General features: G+C 45.0%; 1 protein-coding gene and 1 pseudogene across 3 annotated transcripts; one reads left to right on the top strand and one right to left on the bottom strand.

Moving 5' to 3' along the window:
- Positions 1–1,882: 1,882 nt before the first annotated feature.
- Positions 1,883–24,781, top strand: LOC122424038 (apolipoprotein L3-like). 3 transcript variants are annotated; one of them, XM_043441646.1, is made up of 4 exons: positions 6,906–7,263; positions 7,957–8,035; positions 22,944–23,064; positions 23,702–24,781. In XM_043441646.1, exons 1-4 carry the CDS (start codon positions 7,231–7,233, stop codon positions 24,576–24,578), a joined length of 1,110 nt encoding a protein of 369 aa, XP_043297581.1. In that variant the 5' UTR covers positions 6,906–7,230; the 3' UTR covers positions 24,579–24,781. The 3 variants fall into 3 exon arrangements, 1 of the variants encoding a protein (XP_043297581.1); XR_006264278.1 differs by lacking the exons at positions 6,906–7,263; positions 22,944–23,064; positions 23,702–24,781 and adding exons at positions 1,883–2,189; positions 15,420–15,655; XR_006264277.1 differs by lacking the exons at positions 6,906–7,263; positions 22,944–23,064; positions 23,702–24,781 and adding an exon at positions 15,420–15,655 and having other exon boundaries at positions 7,920–8,035.
- Positions 21,522–22,664, bottom strand: LOC122423833 (annotated as a pseudogene).
- Positions 24,782–25,851: the final 1,070 nt, after the last annotated feature.

Below are 25,851 nucleotides of genomic sequence, written 5' to 3'. Positions count from 1 at the left end.
TTTTTTTCCAGGTTGTCATATTTCTCACATGTCTGATCCTGGATTGCCCATTCATATTAAGATGGAGGAGGGTTGATTGGCATATTTTTGTAGGGTGATTGGATGAGGACCTGTGATTTCCATAAAACAGAAATTTTTTTCTGGAGTCTTTCCATTCTGATTTACTCCCTTTGTTGCAGACTTAAGGCTGCTGTGAATATGGGATGCACCATGGGATTGGTGAGCTTGTCCCCTGCTCTCCCCTCTGGCTCCCTCTCATCTTGGTCCCTCTCTGGGACTCTGCCATTGGGCCATTTTTCTTGCCTCTACTCACTCTTGCTATTTCTCTCCTTCTGCTTTTCTCTATTCAGCTATCACTTCTCCATTCACTCAGTCCTCAAATATGTGTTGAAGACTCTAGGCTCCTATTGCCCCCATTCATGGTTTTGTTTTTTTTTTTAATTAGCCACAGAGTGAGAAGAGGCAGTATGGGTTCTTGAGCCCAAGAGTGGGTTGGAACCCAGTCTACGCTGAACCAGATTTCTGACCTTGGGCAAATCACAAAACACCTATGCTTCAGCTTCCTTAGCTATAAACAGGGATACAAAGGTACAAACTTCCAGCTTATCAGAAAATATGCTTTATAATTTATGAAATCTTAGAGCAAATACCAGAGCAGATCAAAATCAGAAACACAGACCACTCTCATCAATAGCTGTTACTCTAACTAAAAAGACCTTTACCATCATTTCAGTCAGGTTTCAGAAAGGGTAGTTAATAAGTGTCCTTTTGAATTCTTAAAATAGTACATAAACATAAACAGCATTTGCTTTCTTTTGTCATCTCCCAACACAAGATAGTCACAACCAGAATCAAAAGAAATTCTCTCTATATAAAGATTTGCTACTTAAAACAGACAACTGAGAACTGGCAAGACTGAAAGGCTGGACACATTACAGTTCATGAGTGTGAGTGTAAATTGGTGCAGCTTCTTTCCAAAGCAGTGTGGAAACTGCTTAGATGTTGATAAGCCCAGACACAGTTATTCTACTTCTGAAATAGCTTAAGGAAAAAGTCAAATGCAAGCAAAGTTTTCTACAAGAGGAGTGCTCTTTGCCCTATTATTTACCTAAATAATTAAAAAGAGTCCCAAATTTAATAGTCAGGGGAGGACAGCAAAGAAGACTGGGCCCCATCAGAGGCCCTCAGGCACCCAGGGCAGGGCTGCAGGGATGGGGCGGGGGTCATGGGGCTCCAGGCCATTGTAGGATAAAGGCTCTTGCAGAAGCAAGGAGGGCATGGGCTGTGGGAGCTGAAGCACCAGATACTTTATCTAAAGACAGAGACTTGAGCATGGGGAGCAAGACATCACTTTGGAATGAAAAGACTCATTTACCAATTAACATATATCCATAAGTAAATATTTCTGTATATTATAGGGAGTAGAGCATAGTCATCACAAACATGCAATTTAGATCAGAAAGACTTGGGTTCAAGTTGAGGCTCTGGCACCAGAGTGAAAACTTGGGTTGACCTAAGTTTAGGTGAGTTTCAGGAGCCTGTGTGTCATAGACACTGGATCAATATCACCTATTACCAATTATTAAACACAAGTGTTCCCAACCTTGCATAATTTCCAGAATATTCCTTCCTGTCTGTCCTTCTGTCTCTGGTTTCACTGTTCCTAGCCTCACAAGTGGCTTTCTCCTCTCTGATTACTTTCTCTTTGTGCCCCAACAGAAGAGCACGACTCTGACTCCACCTGGAGGGAACTGGTGGGAGGATGAGTAACTTTCCTTACCTAGTGGCCTGCAGAGTCCAGGGGCCAAAGAACCACGCTGGGTTAAGTCCCTGGTGGTACTCATGGCCGTCCCAGGGGAAATAACCATAGACCTTGGCCACACCTCCTTCCATCCTGATGCAGAGAAGGAGCTTAAGGGAGATCTCTGAGACCCTGCCGCTGCCACCATAAGCTCAAAAGATCTGGGGGACTGTTCAGCTAGTCACCTGTCTCCTATCTGGCTGGTTCCTACTTATGACCCAGAATTGAGGTGATGCCAACAGCCGAAATAAACTAGAGAAGAATCAAGAACCAAGAAGAGGACGGATTAGCATCCTCGAGACCCTAGAGGAGTCAGGAGAGCCCAGCAGCCAGGGGTCCACCCACAAGGCCCTCTGCCAGGCCCTCTGCTCAGGGAGCCAAGTCCAAGGTGCTCACTTCCCCCACCACCCAACAAGTGATGCAGAAGTAAGGCCAGGACAGCCCATGGGGAGGGAGGACAGCAGAAGGAGCCCCTGAGGCCAGACGGGGCTTCTCCTGCCCTCTCCCTTTGGTCTGAACCTCCTCTTGCTCCCAGCCCCTGGGCCTCACCACAGAAGCCAGCCCAGCTGATCTGTGAGAGTCAGCAGACCCTGAACTGAACCCCAATCTGGCCTTTGCCATCTCCCACCTGTGTGATGTGGAGCACCTTACCTGACCTCACCTGTAAAATGAGAAGAATATTGTCTTATATTGTGATGAGGATCAAATATAATGGGTGTCCATGGCCTGGCCCACATAGCAGGTCCTGTAGAGTGTGATGCTGTCCCCTCTACCTGGAACGTGTTAGTTTAGGTGGAAACCTCTCCCCTCCTCCACAATATCCCTGCCCCGTGCTGAATTGGGACACCTGCCCAGTGCTGTCATATACAAGCACCTGCTTACCAAGTGTGTCTGGCCTCAGACAGGTGCTTGTCCTATTGTTCTCAAATGCCCATGCAGACACCCAGGTGTTCAGTTTCTCCACCCGAATCATTCAAAACACAGATTTAGCGCTCTGGGTTCCCTCTGTGTGAGCTGGGATTCTTTCTCCCTTAGTGACACAGGAAAAGAGAAAAGTTAACAACTTCATGCTATGGGATAGAAAGAGAGAGTGAGAGATCTTGTGACTCTTCTTCTGGTAAGGACATCAATCTTATTGGAATAGACCACACACTTATGGCCTCATTTCACTGTAATTACTGCCTTAAAGGCCCCTATCTTCTAATACAGTCATTACAACTGGGTCTGGACTTTAACTTTTTTTTTCTTTTTTTCCCAATTATTTTTATTAGTTGGAGGCTAATTACTTTACAATATGGTAGTGGTTTTTGCCATACATTGACATGAATCAGCCATGGTTTTACATGTGTTCCCCTTGGGGCTGGTGGACACAGTCCACCTATAACCCCAGATGAGTCCATCAGCAGTACTCCAGATGACTGCTGCCCAGGAAGGTGAACTTTAACCACTTTATGTTGCTGTTGTTTGCCACCCCATGGACTGCAGCACACCAAACTTCCCTGTCTTTCACCATCTCCTGGGGCTTTCCCAAACTCATGTCCATTGAGTTGGTGATGCCATCCAACCATCTCATCCTCTGTTGGCCCCTTCTCCTCCTGGCTTCAATCTTTCCCAGTATCAGAGTCTTTTCTAATAAGTTGGCTCTTCACATCACAATACCATTTACCTTCCACCATAATTTCTTCTAATTTTTTTTCCCGACTAGAGAGCCAAATGGAGAAGGAAATGGCAACCCACTCCAGTATTCTCGCCTAGAGAATCCTGTGGACAGAAGAGCATGGTGGGCTGCTGTCCATAGGGTCGCATAGAGTCGGACACGACTAAAGTGACTTAGCATGCATGAATGCGTTGGAGAAGGAAATGGCAACCCACTCCAGTGTTCATGACTAGAGAATCCCAGGGACGGATGAGCCTGGTGGGCTGCCGTCTATGGGGTCGCACAGAGCCGGACACGACTGAAGTGACTTAGCAGCAGCAGCAGCAGAGAGCCAAAGCTTTTCTGAGCCTGTCATTAGGTATTTCCAGGAAAGAGTGAACTGGGAGGAACTGCCTTTCCTGCTCACTGAAGAGGAAGCCTGTGAGAACTTTGTGACTAAGGCTGGTTTCTCCAGGTAACCCACAAAATTGTGCCAGAAATCTCACCCAGATCCTTCCCAACTCAGGCTAGTTTCCTCCTGGCAGGCACACCTCCTCCAGGCAGGATCCCATGTTTGGGGTTGAGGATGTTCCTCCTCAGGATTCCAGGAGGAGTGTTTCCTCCATGTCATTTGCTGGCAGGGAATGTCCTCTGATTGAGAAAAGATGAAACCTACAAGGAAGGGGCAGGTTATGTGACCTTGGACAAATTACTGAGCCTTCGTTTCTCTGCCAAGTTACTCTGCCTTAGTTTCCTCATCTGTTCAATTTTATTCTGAGGAAACTGAGATCATGCATGCAAAGTACTTGGCAAAAGTGCTGATACAAGTGGTCGTTTTGCACTGAATATTCTCACAAACACACAGGATTATGAGAGACAGTGCAGGGGGAGCTCGCAGCAAAGCACACTCTCCAAGAAACACTGATCCCGTATTTATTCACAATTTATCTCATGATCTTTAACTAACAGCAGCAAGGCAAGGCAGAGACCAGAATTCTAGGGTTAACGAAGCCTCCTCCTGGAGGTTCAGAGGTAATCACATTAGAGTCATAAAGAAAGGACTTTGAAGATAGGGGGTTTGTTCTGTGTGCAGAACAGCATCTAACTAATGCTGACGTGTCAGTCAGAACATCTAACTTTTGTGTATGGTGTTAGAAAGTGTTCTAGTTTCATTCTTTTACAAGTGGTTGACCAGTTTTCCCAGCACCACTTGTTAAAGAGGTTGTCTTTTTTCCATTGTATACCCTTGCCTCTTTTGTCAAAGATAAGGTGTCCATAGGTTCATGGATTTATCTCTGGGCTTTCTATTCTGTTCCATTGATCTATATTTCTGTCTTTGTGCCAGTACCATACTGTCTTGATGACTGTGGCTTTGTAGTAGAGTCTGAAGTCAGGCAGGTTGATTCCTCCAGTTCCATTCTTCTTTCTCAAGATTACTTTGGCTATTCGAGGTTTTTTGTATTTCCATACAAATTGTGAAATTCTTTGGTCTATAAACTCAAAATGGATTAAAGATCTAAATGTAAGACCAGAAACTATAAAACTCCTAGAGGAGAACATAGGCAAAACACTCTCCGACATAAATCACAGCAAGATCCTCTATGACCCACCTCCCAGAATATTGGAAATAAAAGCAAAACTAAACAAATGGGACCTAATGAAACTTAAAAGCTTTTGCACTACAAAGGAAACTATAAGTAAGGTGAAAAGACAGCCCTCAGATTGGGAGATAATATAGCAAATGAAGAAACAGACAAAGGATTAATCTCAAAAATATACAAGCAACTCCTGCAGCTCAATTCCAGAAAAATAAATGACCCAATCAAAAAATGGGCCAAAGAACTAAACAGACATTTCTCCAAAGAAGACATACAGATGGCTAACAAACACATGAAAAGATGCTCAACATCACTCATTATCAGAGAAATGCAAATCAAAACCACAATGAGGTACCATTACACGCCAGTCAGGATGGCTGCTATCCAAAAGTCTACAAGCAATAAATGCTGGAGAGGGTGTGGAGAAAAGGCAACCCTCTTACACTGTTGGTGGGAATGCAAACTAGTACAGCCGCTATGGAAAACAGTGTGGAGATTTCTTAAAAAACTGGAAATAGAACTGCCATATGACCCAGCAATCCCACTTCTGGGCATACACACTGAGGAAACCAGATCTGAAAGAGACACATGCACCCCAATGTTCATCGCAGCACTGTTTATAATAGCCAGGACATGGAAGCAACCTAGATGCCCAGCAGCAGATGAATGGATAAGGAAGCTGTGGTACATATACACCATGGAATATTACTCAGCCATTAAAAAGAATTCATTTGAACCAGTCCTAATGAGATGGATGAAACTGGAGCCCCTTATACAGAGTGAAGTAAGCCAGAAAGATAAAGAACATTACAGCATACTAACACATATATATGGAATTTAGAAAGATGGTAACGATAACCCTATATGCAAAACAGAAAAAGAGACACAGAAATACAGAACAGACTTTTGAACTCTGTGGGAGAATGTGAGGGTGGGATGTTTCAAAAGAACAGCATGTATACTATCTATGGTGAAACAGATCACCAGCCCAGGTGGGATGCATGAGACAAGTGCTCGGGCCTGGTGCACTGGGAAGACCCAGAGGAATCGGGTGGAGAGGGAGGTCGGAGGGGGGATCGGGATGGGAAATGCATGTAAATCTATGGCTGATTCATATCAATGTATGACAAAACCCACTGAAATGTTGTGAAGTAATTAGCCTCCAACTAATAAAAAATAAATAAATAAATAAAATAAAAATTTAAAAAAATAAATAAAATATGTAATAGATCATGAAAAAAAAAAAAAAAGAACATCTAACTTAAGGGAGGGGGAAAGAGAAATTAAAGAAGAGAGTGGGTAAGGTTAAATTCCAGGAGACGTTTATGAGAAAGCAGTAAACCATAGTTCCCACACATATGGATTAGCTGAGTTCTGCATCTCATGGTGGTTTTGCTTGACTGTCCAGATAAGCTCATGCTAGTGGAATAGAGAAGTATCAGTAGGAGGGAGTTTACTGGAAAAAAATTGAAAACATAAAGTAACTTTAATCAAGGAATAGAGTTTACAAACGGCAAATGACTACCTTGGTTTGAATCGTGGCTTCTACCCTGAGTTGAGGAAAGAAAGCCCCCACCTCGCCCCTCCCCTTGGTTGCTTATCAGCAAAATGAGATCAGATTGCTGACCTAATTCCCAGGGTGATTGTAACACCAACTTTAGTGTGTGGTCCTCTTGGAATACCACCCATCGCTCCTCTGGCTCTCCCTCAAAAGCTGAGAGAAGGTGACCATGACGACCGGGGCCGTTTTCTGGGATGAAGCAGGGCAGGTGGGCCTCCATGGGGGGATCCAGGCCCATTGCTGCCCCTGCTGCTGGGGGCTAAAGAGAAAAGTCCACCGGCAGTCCAGCAGCATGACTCTCAGGCTGTGGGTCCTATTCTTCTGTTTCTTATTCTGAAAAATGGAGCTGAAACTTCCTAGAGCTGATGTGAGAGTGTGGACAGGAATGGTGTGGATGCTGCCTGCACAGAGTCTGCACATGCCCAGTTCTTGATACACCTAGGCTCTTTGCTTAGGAACCAAAAAGAAATTAAGACTGGTTTTCTGTTGTAGACTTTTCTGAGTTGCCAGGTCACTAGCCTTCCTCTCAAAGTCCTCCACTTGGAGAAAACAGAACTGTGTCAAGTAGAAATAAGCCAGGGGAGAAAGGAGCAGTGTGCTCTCAGCCCTTCCCACGAACTTGGCATCCATCCAAATGGCTTTGACCACCAAGGCTGAGCCTCCTCAGGTGAGTTGCTGTGACAGGAAGGCACTACTTCTGTCCCTGTCAGCAGGACCAAGTCCAGAGGGACTTGATCAAAGGGTGGGGGTGGGCATGGACAGAGTGGCAGAGGGGTGGCTTTAGGCCCCTCTTGCAGGTACCATGGGAGCACAGCAGGGGAGAGTGGACTCTGCAGGGGAGACCCTGGAGGGCTTCTCAGAGGGGGTGATGTGTGGTTTTAGTTCTACAGGGTGAGTATGATTTTGCCAGGTTGGTTGCAGCAGGCGTCCCTGGCAGAAGGATCAGCATGAGCAAATCCTAGAAGCCACGTGGGCATAGCCCTCAGCAGCAGCAGTATGACCATGTGCTGGTGGAACAAAGGTGAATAAGGCAGACAGGCTGGTGACTGCATGGGGGTGGAGAGGACTGAGCAGGTGGGAAGATGGCCATGGAGGGGGGAGTGGTTTGCCAAGGGACTTACAATGTGTGGGTGACAGTTCTCCTTCAAGTAGCTGAGGCAGGGAAGACTGGGTCAAGTAGGCCGTGGAATGTCAGGGCTGGGGTTGTTTCTCTAAGGGGTCAGCAGGAGGTGAGAATAGCCCAGGTTGGGGCCAGGGTGGGCAGGGTGTTGTTAACTTCAGCAACTCAGAGAAGAAGTTTTCACGTTCCCTTTCGGTTCTCTGGGTATATCTGGGCCCCATAATTGTGTGGTCATTGCAGAGATGCCAGAAGGTGGCTGCATCTGCAGAGCTGAGGACAACTGAATCTTGTTCACACTCGGCCAGAAGAAGACTCCTGGGTAAGCAGGGGAGTAGGAGCCCTGCCCATCTCCCCATTCTCAGGATGACTGTCTGAGAAAAGGGTGCTCCTCACTACAGAAGAAGGGAAATGGAAGCTCAGGGAAGTGAGGTCATGACTCGAGGCACAGGTTAAGCAGTGGCAGAGCCTGGATGTGGAGGCAGGTGTGTTTGTTCCTGCAAAAGCTTTCCTAAACCAAGATGACATAGAGCATAGATGATGTAGGTCTCACATCACAGTTTACCAGCAGAGGGTGATCATCTGGAAAGTGCAGGATGACCATAAATGGAAACGCTCAGAAATGTGATAACAGTATCAGAAAGAACTTTTATCAAGACAGACAAGGAAAACAAATCTAAGTACTCCACCACAGGTAAAAGAAGTGTGGTGCTGTGTCTTCATGAAGCTGGTTGCTTCATGTCCCAGTAACGGGTCCCATACCTCGTATTCTAGCCAGGCTGTGCCCGGGAGGGTGGAGGGAGCCCTGGAGGCCCTGGAGCAGGAGGAGCAGCAGAGAAGAGACAGGGAAACTGCCCAGTGCTGGGAGCTGAAGAAACTCCACACAAATAGACCCACAACAAGGAAAGTGCAAGATTCCAGGGGGGGCCTAGAGAGGAACTGGGGGAGGCAGCAGGGGGAGGAGGCTTTGGAGTGGGAACTCTAATTACAGGTAACATTTCACCTGGTGAGGCAGGTGGGGAAGGCATTGCAGAGGGAGGAGCAACCTGAGTGAAAGCCTGGAGGCTGAGGGGGAATCAGAGTCCAGGGAGCTGGGAGTCCTCCAGGCCCCTGGACCAGGCCCTGTGGAGTCAGGAGGGTGAGGAAGACAGGAGTAGGAGCATCAGGAGGGCCTGGTGATGGGCTAAGGACTCTGAATCTGACCCTGCCTTTACCCCTCCTGTCCCTGCCCATACAGTATGAGCTATACCACGTGGAGGGAGATGTTTGGTAGAATCTCTGTCTGCCCACAGGAAGAGAAGGGCTCTGTGTCTGGCCATGCGGTTGGGCGGGGACAGGCTTCCCCACAGTCCTCCCTTTTCCCAGAAACAGCCTTTCCAGGAAGTGACCTGGAGGCTAACAGAGGAAGACGCCCATGATAGAAATCAAGCAGAAGGGAGCACCATCCAACATCCACCCAGCTGAGTCCCAAGACAAGGGTCAGGACCAGGACAAGAGTGGGAGGGAAGGACAAAAGGATAAGTCCACGGTCATGATGCATTTACAATTCTTTGGCTTCATCCAGGAGCTGGCCCTTCTGCTAGAGCCCTCCTCTTCTTTCTGGCTTGAATTTTCCTTCTCATGTTTCATGATTTCAATTGGCTGCCCTGGCTCCTGGGATCCTGCAGCTTTGAGGCAAAGAAGGAGGCAGGGGAGCAGCCAGTTCTCTTCTCCCACCTGCTTGGAGGCAGGCCTCCTCTGTGAATACTCTCCCATCCACAAGGTCAGTGCCTCTAGCCTCTGCCACCAGGCACACTCGCTAGTGGACAAGCTGATGGTTACTCTTCCTGAGGGACAACCCTGGGCATCACAGAGAGAAGGTGCTAGAAAGATAGATCCTGGGATGGGGCTTAGGGGAGGGGATTGGGGGAGGCTCTAAAGACATGGGGCAACTCTAGATTGGGTGCTGCCAAGAACAGGGGTCAGTTCTACCAGTGTGGGTCTCAGTAACTCCATCTGTGGCGTTGGGGACCAGAGCGAGGAGAAAGGTGCAATTGGTAGAGAAGGAGCAGTCATGCTTTTCAGCCAAGGGAGGGGTGTTTCCTTGGTGAGGGCGCATGATGCGTGCTTGCTGTCTCCTTCACTCCTGCTCTCGGGGTGACCCTGTGTGAGGCTGGAGTTCTATGAGAGCCTTTACATTCAAGAAGAAAACAATATCACCCTGTTGTGATACCAGGCCAGCTTTGGGATGTCAGGGGTTCTTTCTTTCTCAATCCTTTATAAACATTCCTGTGAATAAACAGAAGGGAATATCCCCACAGACTTCGAGACAGCTCTTCTTATTAAATTTATTTCACAACAAAATATTTCCTGTTAAACTTGCTCTTCTTTACACCATGAAAAGAAAAGAAAGATACCAGCTCAGTCCTGTCCAGCTCCTTGTAGCCCCATGAACTGTAGCCCACCAGGCTCCTCTCCATGGGATTTCCTAGGCAAGAATACTTGAGTGGGTTGCCATTTCCTTCTCCAAGGGATCTTCCCAGCTCAGGGACTGAACCCACATCTCTTGCATTTTTCATCTCCTGCATTACCACTAGTGCAGTTTTTCAACTCTATGTCTTCCTTTTTGATCATACTTTATCTAAAGTCCTCTGATTTGATTATTATTATGAACTCATGGCCTTTCACAGACTGAACAAGGCCCAATGAAATATATTTATAGTAACATTACCTTTCATTATTATTATTATTATTATTATTATATGTGGGTGCCCTTCTGACCACTTCTCTGAACATCTTCAAGAGCATCCTTGCCTTTGCAGGAACAGAGATGCCGGCCTGTAGATGCCTTCCCTGCAAGTTATCTTGCATCCTTTGATGGACAGAAGCCCATGGGTGCACATGTGGGTGGGCAAGATGCTGTTGGACAATATCTGTTGAAGGTCACAGTTCACTCTCATTATTCTGGTTTACCCCTGTTTTCTTGCCTACTTTTCTAGAGAACTTGGTTTCATCAACACGAACATGCCTCCTGCACTGACAGTTGTCACAGCAAGAGTCACACCTATTTCTTGTTGGCACTTAATTCAACTGCTTCCATCATCCTTAAGGTCGTGGTGCTTGAAATAACCCCTTTCTTGTGGGTTACTGAATACTATAAAGTGACTTCTGCTGTCTTAGGGCTTCCCTGGTGGCTCAGATGGTAAAGCATCTGCCTGCAATGTGGGAGACCTGGGTTCAGTCACTGGATTGGGAAGATCCCCTGGAGAAGGAAATGGCAACCCACTCCAGTACTCTTGGCTGGAAAATTCCATGGATGGAGGAACTTGGTAGGTTATAGTCCATGGGATCGCAAAGAGTTGGACACTACTGAGCAACTTCACTAGTAGAAGTCTTAGAGTTAAAACAATCAAAATCCTAAGTGCATACAGTTAAAAAAAATCAATTTGTACAGAGGGTTCATCTTTCCCAAGGAAAATCTATTTCTTTCAGTTCAGTTCAGTCACTCAGTCGTGTCCAACTCTTTGCAACTCCATGGACTGCAGCACACCAGGCCTTCCTGTCCATGACCAACTCCCAGAGTTTACTCAAACTCACGTCCATTGAGTTGGTGATGCCATCTAACCATCTCATCCTCTGTCATCCCCTTCTCCTCCTGCCTTCAATCTTTCCCAACAACAGGGTCTTTTCCAATGAGTCAATTCTTCTCACCAGGTGGCCAAAGGATTGGAGTTTCAGCTTCAACATCAGTCCTTCCAATGAATATTCAGGACTGACTTCCCTTAGGATGGACTGATTGGATCTCCTTGCAGCCCAGGGGACTCTCAAGAGTCTTTACCAACACCACAGTTTAAAAGCATCAATTCTTCGAAGCTCAGCTTTCTTTATAGTCCAACTCTCACATCCATACATGACTACTGGAAAAATCATAGCTTTGACTAGATAGGCCTTTGTTGGCAAAGTAATGTCTCTGCTTTTTAATATGCTGCCTAGGTTGGTCATAACTTTTCTTCCAAGAAGCAAGTGTCTTTTAATTTCATGGCTCCAATCACCACCTGCAGTGATTTTGGAGCCCCACAAAATAAAGTCTGTCACTGTTTCCATTGCTTGTCCATCTATTTGCCATGAAGTGTTGGGACCAGATGCCATGATCTTAGCTTTCTGAATGTTAGTTTTAAGCCAACTTCTTCACTCTCCTCTTTCACTTTCATCAGGAGGCTCTTGAGTTCTTCTTTGCTTTCTGCCATAAGGGTGGTGTCATCTGCATACTTGAGGTTCTTGATATTTCTCCTGGCAATCTTGATTCCAGCTTGTGCTTCATCCAGCCCAGCGTTTCTTATGATGTACTCTGCATATAAGTTAAACAAGCAGGGTCACAATATACAGCCATGACGCACTCTTTTTCCGATTTGAAACCAGTCTGTTGTTTCCAGTCCAGTTCTAACTGTTGCTTCCTGACCTACATACAGATTTCTCAGGGGGCAGGTCAGGTGGTCTGGTAATCCCATCTTTTAAGAATTTTTCACAGTTTGTTGTGATCCGCACACTCAAAAGCTTTGGCATAGTCAATACAGCAGAAGTAGATGTTTTTCTGGAACTCTCTTGCTTTTTCAATGATCCAGCAGATGTTGGCAATGTGATCTCTGGTTCCTCTGCCTTTTCTAAACCAGCTATTTCTTTAGATAGTTAATCAATGTCTTTAAATTATATTTGGAGAAGGAAATGGAAATGCACTCCAGTAGTCTTGCCTAGAATTCCATAGACAGAGGAGCCAGATGGGCTACAGTCCACGGGGTCACAGAGAGTCAGACCCATTGAGTGATTAACACACAAATGATATTACTAAATTGGGAGGTGGAATCGTGTGAAAACATGCTCAGGAGACAGGAATCTGGACTTGGATTCTGACTCAGCACTAGCTGTGTGCTTTGAGTAATTTACTTAACCTCTCTGGGCTTTGGTTTCCTTTCTTATAGGATTGTTGTGAGAACTAAAAACAAGTGAATTCATACCGAGCAATTGGAAAGGTGCCTGGTGCATAGTGGGGTGTCATCAACCACAACAGCGAATCAGTATTAGGTGTTGCATTTTTCATTTTCTGACTTGAAAATTTGTATATTATTTATTTATTTCTTACTAGGAAAAATAAGGATTTCATTTGTTTTTATTCTTTTCTATACCTCTCCCCATCTTCTGCTTATATCATTATTTCTCTAATTCTATATCCTCTATTAGGAAGCTTTGCACTTCTAAACATTTTATTTGCATATTTATTTGTTATACTCTCAACTGTAGCTACTATTTCATTACTCCTAGTTTTGTAAACAACTCTTCCCTTCAGAGCCTCAGCTCCCAAGTTCTAGAAATGTATTTTAGTTTTTATATTGATTAACTGAATTGTTAGATATTATGTATATCAACAGTACTTCAGTTTTAAAACAGCATCCAAAATAATCAAAATGAGAAAACCAGGACTTGGACATACATTAATTTACATTAGATTTTTAAAAAATCAAACAAGAGAGTTTACATATTTGTGACATTTTAACACATTTTTTTAAGAGCTAACTTGTACCAAAAAGCTGCACATTCTTCTGGGCAGAGCTTTCTTTTTTCCTGATGTTTCTAATTGGCTTCATTTTCACCCTTGCACTATTTATCTTCAACATTTCCTCCATTTCTTTCCAACTGTGCCTCATATGATACCAAGTCCCCTGTCCCTACAGACTCTGGACTTCTTATCCCATTCTGGACTGGTTTCTCTCTCAATCTGATGTGTGCCCAGCAGGAATCCTTGGATTCCCTTCTGGCTGGCTCGATGTTCCTGACTCCTGGATCCCACGTCTATCTCTCTTGTGGGTATCCTTTATCTTCCTCCATAATTACACAAACACACCACCTTTTGTTTTTCCTTGCACCTCAACTTCAAGCAACCTTCTAAAAGTCTGGTGAAGAGTGAAGGCTGCTGTGAATATAGGATGGGATGTGGGGTTGGTGAGCTTGTCCCCTGCTCTCCCCTCGGCCTCCTCTCATCTTGCCCCCTCTCTGGGGCTCTGCCCAGCAGACCAGTCTTCTCTCCTGTGAACACGCTCCCTGTTTCTCTCCCTTTCCTGCACTCCTCTTTATTCAGCTATCACTTCTCCATCCAGTGAGCCTTCAAACATTTCTTGAACACTCTGGTCTTCTGTTGCCCCCATGCTTGTTTTTATTAGCAGCAGAGGGAGAAGAAGGAGGCTATGGTTCTTGAGCCCAGTGAGTGGGGAGGAATCCAGTCTACCAGGGGCAAGACGTCTGACCTTGGCCAAATCATAAAACTTCTGTACTTCAGCTTCCTTATCTGTAGATGGGGATACAATGTACACATCTCAAATGTTAATGGAATAACATACAAGTTATCATATGTAAAGTTTCAGAGCCAACACCAATGCAGAGCGATGACCACAAACACAAGTTACTCTTATCCGCAGCTGTTATTATACCTCTAAGTACCTTTACTCTCATTTCAGTCAGGTCTCAGGAGGAGGAGTTGACAAAGGCTCTTTTGCCTTCTGAAAACAGTAGCTAAATGTAATCAACATCTGCTTTCCCTCCTCTTCTCCCATGGCAAGATAATCACATACAGAACCAAAATAAATTTTTATATATATGAAGACATGAAGTTTGTTTTTTTTTAAAGACCACTGAGAATGGGAAAGTCTGAAAGGATGGACACCCTCATATATTAAGAGTGCAAACATAAATTATGACAGTTTATTTGCATAACACTGTGGCTCTAGGTATGAAAATGTTTTAGGTATTGATGCCTTGTGATTTAGTAATTGTACTTCTAGAAATAGCTTAAGGAAACAGTCTCAAATGTGAGTGAAGTTTAATACAAGGAGAATGTTCTTATTATTTACACAAAGTATTAGAGACAACCTAAACTCCAGTAGTCAGGAGAGGACAGCAGAGAGGACAGGGCACCATTCAGGGTCCTCAGCCAGGCAGGGCAGGGATATAGGAAGTGGGCTGGGGCTGGTGGGGCTCCAGGCCCTTGGGAGATAAAGGCTCTTGCAGAAGCAAGGAAGACCTGGGCTGTCAGAGTTGCACCACCAGGGACTTTGTCAAGGCAGACTCGAGCCTGGGGGGCAAAACATCACTTTAGAATGAGAAGAGTCATTTACCAATAAACATATATCCTCAGGTAATTATTTTCATATATTAAATGGAGTAGAGCATAGTCATCACAAACCTGGGATCTGAATCAGAAAGACTTGGGTTCAAGTCCAGGCTCTGGCACCAGTGTGAAAAACTGGGCTGACCCAAAGTTAGATTAGTTTCAGGAGCCTGCACGTCATAGACACTGGATCAACATCACCTATTACCAGTTAGTAATGGAGTTGCTCCAACCTCATGTAATTTCTAGAGTATTGCTTCCTATCTGTTCATCCATCTCAGGTTTTATTATTCCTATAACTTCACAGATGGCTGTCTCCTTTGTCATTATCTTCTCCTTGTACCCCAATAGGATAACAGGGCTATGACTTGGACGAAGTTGGATGGAGATGAGTAACTTTCCTTAACTAGTGACCTACAGAGCCCAGGAGACAGAGAACCACGCTAGGTTAAGTCCCCGCTGGCACTGGTGGCCGTCCCAGGGGAACTCACCAGAGACCTCAACCCTCACTGCTCCTTGAAGCCACTGCTCACTCCTGATCGAGTCCACATTTTGTTTTCTCTTCCCCAAGGTTGAGGTCACTCCTCCTTCCAGCCTGACGGAAACAAGGAGCTGACGGGAGATCTCTGAGACCCTGCTGCTGCCATCATGAGCTCAGCAAACCTCGGAGACTGCTCAGCTAGGCAGCTGCCTCTTTTCTGGCCAGTTCCTACATGTGACCCAGAATTGAGGGTGGTTCCTCCAGGCAGAGTTAACATACAGAGGAATCAAGAACCAAGAAGAGGATGGATAAGCACCCTGGAGCTCCCCCAGAGGGGACACGTGGAGTTCCCCCAATTCGAGTGTGTCCACAGAGCCTCTTTCCCAGTCCTCTCCTTGGGGATCCACTTGCTAGGTGCTCACTTCCTCCCCCACTGCCCTCTAGCAAGTGACTCAGAAGTGAGGCCAGGACAGCCCATGGGGAGGGGGACAGCAGAGAGAGTCCCCAAGGCCAGGCAGGGCAGTGAGGGGAGGTCATCCAGGGTCCCTGGAGCTCCTCCTGCCTTCTCCCTGGCCCAGCCTCCTCCTGCTCCCAGACCCTGGGGCATCACCTCAGGCACCATTCCTTCAGCTCTCACCCTGCCGCCCACCCAGCCGCTCTGCAAGAGTCCGCGGACAGTGAACTGAACCCCAGTCTGCCTGTGCCACCTCCCACCTGGAGGGGAAGGGTGACCAGGTTGTTCACAGGATCACATCTGTGTCCACCCCTCCTCCACCTGGCTGATCCCCTCCCCTGCCCTTCCTGAGTGTCTCTGATTAGGATCCTCTCACATGGCAGTCTCACTCAATGGTGAGTGAGACTAAACCCTTTTTTAGGATGAGGTCACATTGGTTTACAATGTTCTATAAGTTCATGCGATCAGCACTGGACTTCTCCTTCTGTGTGTGCTGCGGTGTGCTGCTGCAGCCTCTGCTTAGCTGCGCAGTCGTTCTCGACGCTTTGCGACCCCCACGACTGCAGCCCACCAGGCCCCTCTGTCCATGGGATTCTCCAGGGAAGGATATTGGAGTGGGTTGCCATGCTCTCCTCCAGCTGCAACATACTCACCACCAAATTTTAGCTGGGAAAATCCCTAGTCGCAGAATGAAGAAATCACAGGAGTTTAAAATAAGGAGGATTGAAAGTCATGTCCAAGAAGTGTCTGACACTTGACCTTGGGTTCCACCTCTGAGCTTTCTGCTCAATGGCCTTGGGTTGTCCCTTCTCCTGTCTCACTTTCTTCTTCTGTGAAATAAGAATAATGCCTCTGTGTGTTCATGTACCAGGAAACACATCTTACATCGTGTCCCAGCCCCCCCATATATATACATATATATCCTAGTGCCTACATCTTACCTTCAGTTCCATAACCTCTAGATCCCTGAAATCACACAGGGATTTTGGTAACTCATTTCAGCAGTGATCTTGCCCTGTAGTGATCTGAGGTTAATTATTTTCATTACATTCTTTATCCCATTTAATGTGAATATTCTTTTGTTTCACTGCCAAAACACGAAGCATTCATTTGCAGGGTGCTGCCAGTCTCTGCTAGAAGTAACTCACAAACACACTGGCCTGTATTCTCTCTCTTTGTGTGTGTGCATGTGCTCATCTGTTCAGTCCTGTTCAATTCTGTGTGACCTCATGACTGTAGCCCGCCAGTCTCCTCTGTTCTTGGGATTTTCCAGGCAAGAATACTAGGAATGGATTGCCATCTCCTATTCCAGGGGATCTTCCCAACCCAGGGATCAAACCCATGATTCCTGTGACTCCTGCATTGGCAGGCCAATTCTTTACCACTGTACTGCCTAGAAAGCCCTCGTTCTCTTTCTAAAAATTACAACTGTAGGTTCCTGAAGACATCTAAATCCCAGTATTAGATAATGATTCTGGAGGATTGGAAGTCCAAGATATTCAAACTAGTGGTGGTTTCTGGTGAGACCTCTCCACCTGGCTTGCAATTTCTAACTGCCCTCTAACTGTGTCCTCACATGGCCTTTCCTCTGGAGGAGGGGGCAGGAAGAGAGAGAATCTGGTCTCTTCTTTTCTAATAAAGGCAACAATCTTATTGGATTAGGGCCTCACACCTATGACTTCATTTTACCTCAGTTGTCTCTTTAAAGGCCCAACCTTCAAATACAGTCTCTGGGGGTTAAACATCAACATATGAATTGGAGGCTGAGGGCGGGAAAAGCAGGTCCATCCATGACCCAGGTGACTCTACCAACAGTGCCCAGGTGACCACTCCTCAGGAAGATGAATTTTAACAATTTATACTAAAGAGCATTTTTTTAAAATTTTGCGCTAGAATTTGTTGGAGTTATCATATTATGATAACAAAAGCAGATCATTTTTAAGGCATAAACTTTGTTTATTAATTTAAATGAAAATATATGATCACCATCACACATAGATACAACTCTGAAAGGTTACTTCCATGAGCTGCGAGCAAATATCTGGTATCCTTGGCCTCCAAGGAGAAGACTTCAATCCGGAGCCAGAGACAAGGCTGGATCCCTCAGAGCTTTTTTGAAATAGAGTTTAATTGAAGTGTAAATTGGGTAGAGAAAGCTTCTAACATAGACTTCAGAAGGGGACAGAGAGAGTGCCCCCTTCCTAGCTTTTAGCAAGGCATTATATACCTGATCAGTTCAGTTCGTCCCTCAGTCATGTCTGACTCTTTGAAACCCCATGAATCGCAGCAAACCAGGTCTCCCTGTCCATCACAAACTCCCAGAGTTTACTCAAATCATGTCCACCAAGTCGGTGATGCCATCCAGCCATCTCATCCTCTGTCGTCCCCCTCTCCTTCTGCCCCCAATCCCTCCCAGCATCAGGGTCTTTTCCAATGAGTCAACTCTTTGCATGAGGTGGTCAAAGTATTGGAGTTTCAGCTTCAGCATCAGTCTTTCCAATGAACACCCAGGACTGATCTCTTTAGGATTGACTGGCTGGATCTCCTTGCAGTCCAATGGACTCTCAAGAGTTTTCTCCAACACCACAGTTCAAAAGCATCAACTTTTCGGTGCTCAGCTTTCTTCACAGTCCAACTCTCACATCCATACCTGACCACTGGAAAAACCATAGCCTTGACTAGATGGACCTTTGTTGGCAAAGTAATGTCTCTGTTTTTTAATATGCTATCTAGGTTGGTCATAACTTTCCTTCCAAGGAGTAAGTGTCTTTTAATTTCATGGCTGAAGTCACCATTTGCAGTGATTGGAGCCCCCCAAAATAAAGTCTGACACTGTTTCCACTGTTTCCCCATCTATTTGCCATGAAGTGATGGGACCAGATGCCGTGATCTTAGTTTTCTGAATGTTGAGTTTAAGCCAACTTTTTCACTCTCCTCTTTCACTTTCATCAAGAGGCTTTTTAGTTCCTCTTCACTTTCTGCCATAAGGGTGGTGTCATCTGCATATCTGAGTTTATTGGTATTTCTACCGGCAATTTTGATTCCAACTTGTGCTTCATCCAGCCCAGCGTTTCTCATGATGTACTCTGCATATAAGTTAAATAAGCAGGGTGACAATGTACAGCCTTGATGTACTCCTTTTCCTATTTGGAACCAGTCTGTTGTTCCATGTCCAGTTCTAACTGTTGCTTCCTGACCTCCATATAGGTTTCTCAAGAGGCAGGTCAGGTGGTCTGGCATGCCCATCTCTTTCAAAATTTTCACAGTTTATTGTGATCCACACAGTCAAAGGTTTTGGCATAGTCAATAAAGCAGAAATAGATGTTTTTCTGGAACTCTCTTGCTTTTTCAATGATCTAGCAGATGTTGGCAGTTTGATCTCTGGTTCTTCTGCCTTTCTTAAAAGCAGGTTCAACATCTGCCTGTTCATGGTTCATGTATTGCTGATGCCTAGGTTGGAGAATTTTGAGCATTACTTTATTAGCATGTGAGAGGAGTACAATTGTGCTGTACTTTGAGCATTCTTAAGCATTGCCTTTCTTTGGGGAATGAAAACAGACCTTTTCCAGTCCTGTGGCCACTGCTGAATTTTCCAAATTTCCTGGTATATTGCATGCAGCACTTTGACAGCATCATCTTTCAGGATTTGAAATAGCTCAACTGGAATTCCATCACTTCCACTAGCTTTGTTCATAGTGATGTTTTCTAAGGCCCACTTGACTTCACATTCCAGGATGTCTGGCTCTAGGTGAGTGATCACACCATCGTGATTATCTGGGTCGTGAAGATCTTTTTTGTACAGTTCTTCTGTGTATTCTTGCCACCTCTTCTTAATATCTTCTGCTTCTGTTAGGTCCATACCATTTCTGTTCTTTATCGAATCCATCTTTGCATGAAATGTTCCCTTGGTATCTCTAATTTTCTTGAAGAGATCTCTAGTCTTTCCCATTCTGTTGTTTTCCTCTATTTCTTTGCATTGATCACTGAGGAAGGCTTTCTTATCTCTCCTGCCTATTCTTTGGAACTCTGCATTCAAATGAGAATATCTTTCCTTTTCTCCTTTGCTTTTCACTTCTCTTCACAGCTATTTGTAAGGCCTCCTCAGACAACCATTTTGCCTTTTTGCATTTCTTTTCCATGGGGATGGTCTTGATCCCTGTCTCCTGTACAATGTCATGAACCACCTTCCATAGTTCATCAAGCATTCTGTTTATCAGATCTCATCCCTTAAATCTATTTCTCACTTTCACTGTATAGTCATAAGGGATTTGATTTAGGTCATACCTGAATGGTCTAGTGGTTTTATACCTGATAGCAAGCTGCTAATTGGATAAAAGAAATGCCTCAGACAGAGAGTGTTGCACCAGGCTCCTCTCCCACAGCATGCATTTTGAGATAGAATGGCACAAGTGGACTCACCTCTGGCCATAAAACAATTGACATGAATCTTGAAGAAAGGCAGATTTCCAAGCAAATGAATAGTTTCATCAACACAGCTTAAGAAAAACATTTCCATGAGAAATAAACATTGGTTAGCTCAAGGTTTGAGAAAAAGTTAAGTTCAGGGTGCACCAAGTGTCATCATGGCAACACAGGATTACAAGGAACCTTTTAATCTCATGGAGATAAGGGGGGAAAAACGTGTGCCACTAGCAGTTTATTTCCTCCTCCCACTTGGGGACCCCTGTCCTTCCTCCCTGTCTGTTACCTTTATTTCCCCCCTTTTCATTTAGGAGAATATGGCTACTAGGGACAAGGGGTGGCAATTCTGTTTAGACTGCTTCGAGCTGGCCAGGGACACAGACCCTAAGCTGTTGAGGCAGCATGTTCTTCTTACCCTCATATTGAGGATCTATGATCCAGGAGACCCCAAGTAATAGTTGGAGAGGATGTGGTACTTGGAGGAGCTTGAACCACCATTTGTGACTTAAAGGCCTTCATGCAGCCAGAAACAAGTTGAAACAACCAATACATATATATTTGGAAACTCTGCACTTGATGTGCTAAGTCGTTTCATCATGTACGACTCTTTGCAACCCTAGGTACTGTATGTAGCCTGCCAAGCTCCTCTGTCCATGGGATTCTCCAGGCATGAATACTGGAGTGGGTTGCCATGCCCTTCTCCAGGGGATCTTCCTGACCCAGGGATCAAACCCACATCTCCTACATCTCCTGCACTGGCAGGCAGATTCTGTACCACTAGCGCCACCTGGGAAGCCCAACTATAAGGCTGATGTCCTTAGAGAATACATGGATCATTGGTAGTCAATGATTAACCTAGTGAATAGCATAAAATATTGGGGAATATTGGAAAACTAACAGATTTCTCTAATCATGGTTTATCTTGCCCCTTGAGAGACCAGTAGATCTAGATGAGATTAGTTTAGAAAAGGGGTCTCATTTAGTTCAGAGAATCGTCACAGTTCAGTATAGTTCTGGGTTAATCAGAGACTAAAGAACCTTTGTAAAGAGAACTAGCCTTGGGAATTAAGCAGTCTTCTTTTGAATTAGCATGTTTTAGTCAAAGGTATGGAATTAATGATAAGCATTGGTTAGGAATTCCTATAATGTCCTCCAATGCCAAGTGACCATTAACATCCTATTTCCCACTATTCCTTGATGACAGGTAGAAGGCATAAAGAATATTCCCAGCTATAAAATAAACTGTACTCCAACGTCTATGAATCCTAAGATAAATGTTTTTTTAAATAGAACAAACTCACTGAATCAAATGATTGCTAAGCAGAGCAATGGAATGTACTTAAAACTAAGGTAAGAAACCTTTTAATTACACAGGAAATCAATGGAAGGATTAATGATTTTAAGAGAAGAATCATTTTTCCTGTAGCCCCACTGCTGTGAATGATATCTTCATGAGCCTGGGCCGCCTTCTCCAGTGAATACCGGGGACCTATTACTGGTCTCAACTAACCAATTCATCCCGGCTTGGAGGGCTGCTGCAAACTGCTGAAATTCCTCCTTGGAGGATGAAGGGGAGCTACTCCTTTTATGCTAGATTCCTTTGTCATGGATCCTGTGAGTTTATTTCAATAGCACCTCTGCATCGAAAAACCATTACTGGTCCTCCCTGTGACAAAAAGATTAAATCTCCGCTAAGTTTGACATTAGCAAACATTTCAATAATCACATCAACTCTTTTTCACTAACAGATTTCTTAGTTTTATCAATATGATTAGCATCTTTGTGATTAAACACTTCGTGAGCTCCTTTTTGCAAAACAATCTTTTGTCCTTCCTCAGTAGTAGCTGTGTCCAGAATCTTTAAGCCATAAGCTCTAACCATTTGGCCTGCTGCTCTTCCAGCTCCTCCACTAGCCCCAAAACACTTTCTCCAGCTTTCACACGGGCACTGTGGAGCAGACTCGATAAGCAGTAAAACATGAGATGCTGATGGCAGCTCCTTGTTTAAAGTCCAGGTTTTGGGGAAGTGCGTGAACAGTGTGATGGGCTTCCAGAGCATACTCAGCGAAGCCCCCAGAGATCGTCCTGGTAGTGAATATCACCTTTCTTGAAAGCAGATACATTCTCTCCAGCAGCTTCTACCATCCCAGCCATATCTTAGCTAGGTGTATAAGGTAGAAGTGGTTTTATATTGTGAGTGCTAGAGTGAATATATACGTCCACTGGGTTTACAACACATGCTTGGACTTTGTTAGAACCTGGTGGTCTTCCAGAATTGGTACAGCAACATCCAACTGGAGCTTCAGCACTTTGGATCGGTGAAATTAAAAAGCTCAAATAGCTCTCTTCAACTTCTGTTGCCATGGTGACCTAGACACCTGTTCTAGAGTGGACTGTCAAAATCTGTGAGCCCTCCCCCAGGTTACACAGGGTTAAAAAAAAAAAGCTACCAAATACCATTTTTGATCCACCATGAAATCTTCTGCGGTTTCCCAGTGACTCAGACAGTAAAGAATCTACCAGCAATGTGGGAGATCTGGATTTTATCCCTAGGTTGGGAACATACCCTGGAGGAGGGAATGGCTACTCACTCCAGTATTCTCGCCTGGAGAACCCATGGACAGAGGAGCCTGGTGAGCTACAGCCCACAGGGTCACAAAGAGTCAAATAGGACTGAGCGACTAACACTTTCCCTTTTTCTCTTCACAAATTCTTCTAACCTTATTCCCTTTCATCTAGATACTGAGATCTTCTTTGAGGATGTCGCTGAGTGTCTCTGGGACATACTCAGCAGAGAGGAACTGCTTCTCCTGCTGACTGAATTCCTGAGGAAAATTGAGGTGAAGGCTGGTTTGTCCAGGTAACCTCCACAGGTGGATCGGTGTGTCAGGAAGGTCACCCACACCCCGCGGCACCAGAATAGGTTTCTCCTAGCAAGCACACCTCCTCCAAGCAGGACCCTATGGTGGGGATCGAGGATGTTCCTTCTCAGTATCTCATGAGGAACGTTTCCTCCTTGTCATTTCCTGGCATTGAACATCCTCAGGTTGAGAAAAGATGAAACCTGTAAGGAAGTGGCAGGTTATGTGACCTTGGACTAGTTACTGAGCTATTGTCTGCCTTGGCTTCATCATCTGTTCAGTTTTATTGTGAGGATACTGAGCTCTTGCATGCAACGATCTTCCCATAATGACTGATACAGAGTAGGTATTCAATCAGTATTAACATTTAAAAAGATTGTTGGGAAGAATTTTCTTTCTAGTGATATTCCATCAAATATCTCTCTTAAGTGATGAGTATCCTAAGGTGACTTTTGTTTTTCTGTTAGAGGATTGAAGAAGTATGGAGCATCTACAAGGTATAAAACCTGTGTTTAATGTTGAAAGATGAAATTTTACTTTTGTAAATTTCTCTTCTAATCAATTTATAGTACTACCTCTGTATGTATGCAGAATAGAATTTTCTGCCTTTCTAACCCCTTGACCTTCATGTTACAGGGAAGACAAGAATGCACTACACGAACATCTGAATGAATTGAAAAGAGACTTGGCTGGGAAGGACCAGGAAACACTCCCAAAAGAGCAGCTGGACAGGAGGAAGTTTCTGAAGAAGTTTCCTCGGGTGATGCAGCAGCTGGTGGAGCTCGTAAGCAAGCTCCGGGAGCTTGCAGACAATGTAGACAAAGTCCACAGGGACTGTACCATCTCCAATGTGGTGACCCACAGCACCGGCACTTTATCTGGTGCCCTGACCATCCTTGGCCTGGCTCTGGCACCCGTGACAGCCGGGGCCAGTATGGCACTCTCAGTCACTGGGATAGGGCTGGGAGCAGCGAGTGCTGTGACCACTGTGTCCACCAGAATCGTGGAACATGTAAGTAGGTCATCAGCAGAAAACAAAGCCAGTCCATTGATATCAATTGGTGTCAAGAAATGGAAGGTGCTCCTAGAGGTACTCAAGAGCAATCCCCACATTGTTGTCATAACAGAGAAATTGGCAAAAGCTGAGAAACACCTTGAGAGAAATATCCATGCTATGGAGACAGGTGAAGCCAACCCTGACTCTGCAGCCAATGCAAACATCCTCGTGAGCCCTGGGAGAATCTCAGCCCCAGCCATCCAGCAGGTAAAGGCAGCTTTCAAAGGCACGGCTTCGGCAGTTACCAAAGGAGCCCGAATTGTGGGTGCGGCCACTGCAGGTGTCTTCCTCCTGGTGGATGTGGGCTTCCTGGTGAAGGAGTCAATGCACCTGCATAATGGTGCAAAGGCAATATCAGCTGAAAACCTGCGGCAGCGGGTCAGGGAGCTGGAGGAGCTCACCCAGATCTATAAGCATCTGCAAGAGGACCCAGCTCCACCACCCCCAGAGCAGTGAGGGTCCAGGGACACATTCAGGGTCAAGGTGCGGAGGCACCTTGTTAGGGGAAAAAGGAGAGTGAGACAAAATTGTTGGAGCTGAGGGTTAGGAAACTGGCATTTCTGCAGCTGAACACAGGAGGGAAGGGGTGATTGTAGGTGATAGATGGGGAGAGAGGAGGAGCCTGGATTAAGGGAGGAAGGGGGACTAGAGAAAGGGCGGGGGCCGACGGAGAAACCTCTTATTATTTCATACTATGGACTTTTTGTTTTGTATTGAGGAACAGTTGATTAACAGTGGTGAGATAGTTTCAGGTGGACAGTGAAGGGACTCAGCCATACACACATATGTATCCATTCTCCCCCAACTCCCTTCCCATCAGACACCACTTACTTTGAACTAAAGAAGTCACTGGGGGCAGAATAAAAGGAGAGGCAGGGGAACTAGCAACAAGAGACCAGAAATACAAAAGGGTTGAAAGTGGGAGATAGAGAGGTAGGATTGTTGGGATTCAGGAGAAGTAACAGGGGCTGCTCTATTGCCCTTCCCAGGGTTTGACGCCCCAGCAAGAAGAGTCTCCTCCTGGTTTTGGTCTCTAGCCCTACTTCTCCAACAACTCAGCTTTGATTCCAGCATTTTATCTTAATTAGGCTGTGACTTCTTTTGTCTGCTTGTTTCTTTAATTGAAGTAGAGTTGATTTACAATATTCTGTTAGTTCAGGTATACATTGAAGTGATTCAATTATACATAATCTATGTATATATCTATATTCTTTTAAATTTTTTTCATTACAGATTATAATAAGATACTGAATATTATTCCCTGTGCTATACATAAAGTCCTTGTTTTTTTAATCTGTTTTATGTATGGTTGTGTGCATCTGTTAATCCCATACTCCTAGTTTAACCCTCTCTCTCTTTTGTAACAGGTTATGTTTTCTATGACTGTGAGTCTGTTTTGGTTTGTTCATAATTTCATTTGCACTCTTTTTTTTTGGCCATGCCAAGCAGTTTGTGGGATCTCAGATCCCCAACACGGGATAAACGTGGCCATAGCAGCAAAACCACCAAATTCTAACCACTAGACCGCCAGGGAACCACCTAGACTATTTCTTAGATTCTCCATATAAGTGATATTATAAGTCTGTCTTTTCTGCCTGAGTTACTTCACTTAGTATGATCACCTTTAGATTCATACATGTTACTACAAAAGGCATTATTCATCCTTTTTATGGCTGAGTAATATTCCATTGTTTGTATGTACCACATGTCTTTATCCCTTCATCTGTTG

The sequence above is a fragment of the Cervus canadensis genome, chromosome 21 (assembly GCF_019320065.1).
Source record: "Cervus canadensis isolate Bull #8, Minnesota chromosome 21, ASM1932006v1, whole genome shotgun sequence".
NCBI lineage: Eukaryota > Metazoa > Chordata > Mammalia > Artiodactyla > Cervidae > Cervus > Cervus canadensis.
The sequence above is the reverse complement of the archived record's forward strand: the minus strand, read 5'-3'. Positions and strand labels throughout refer to the sequence as shown.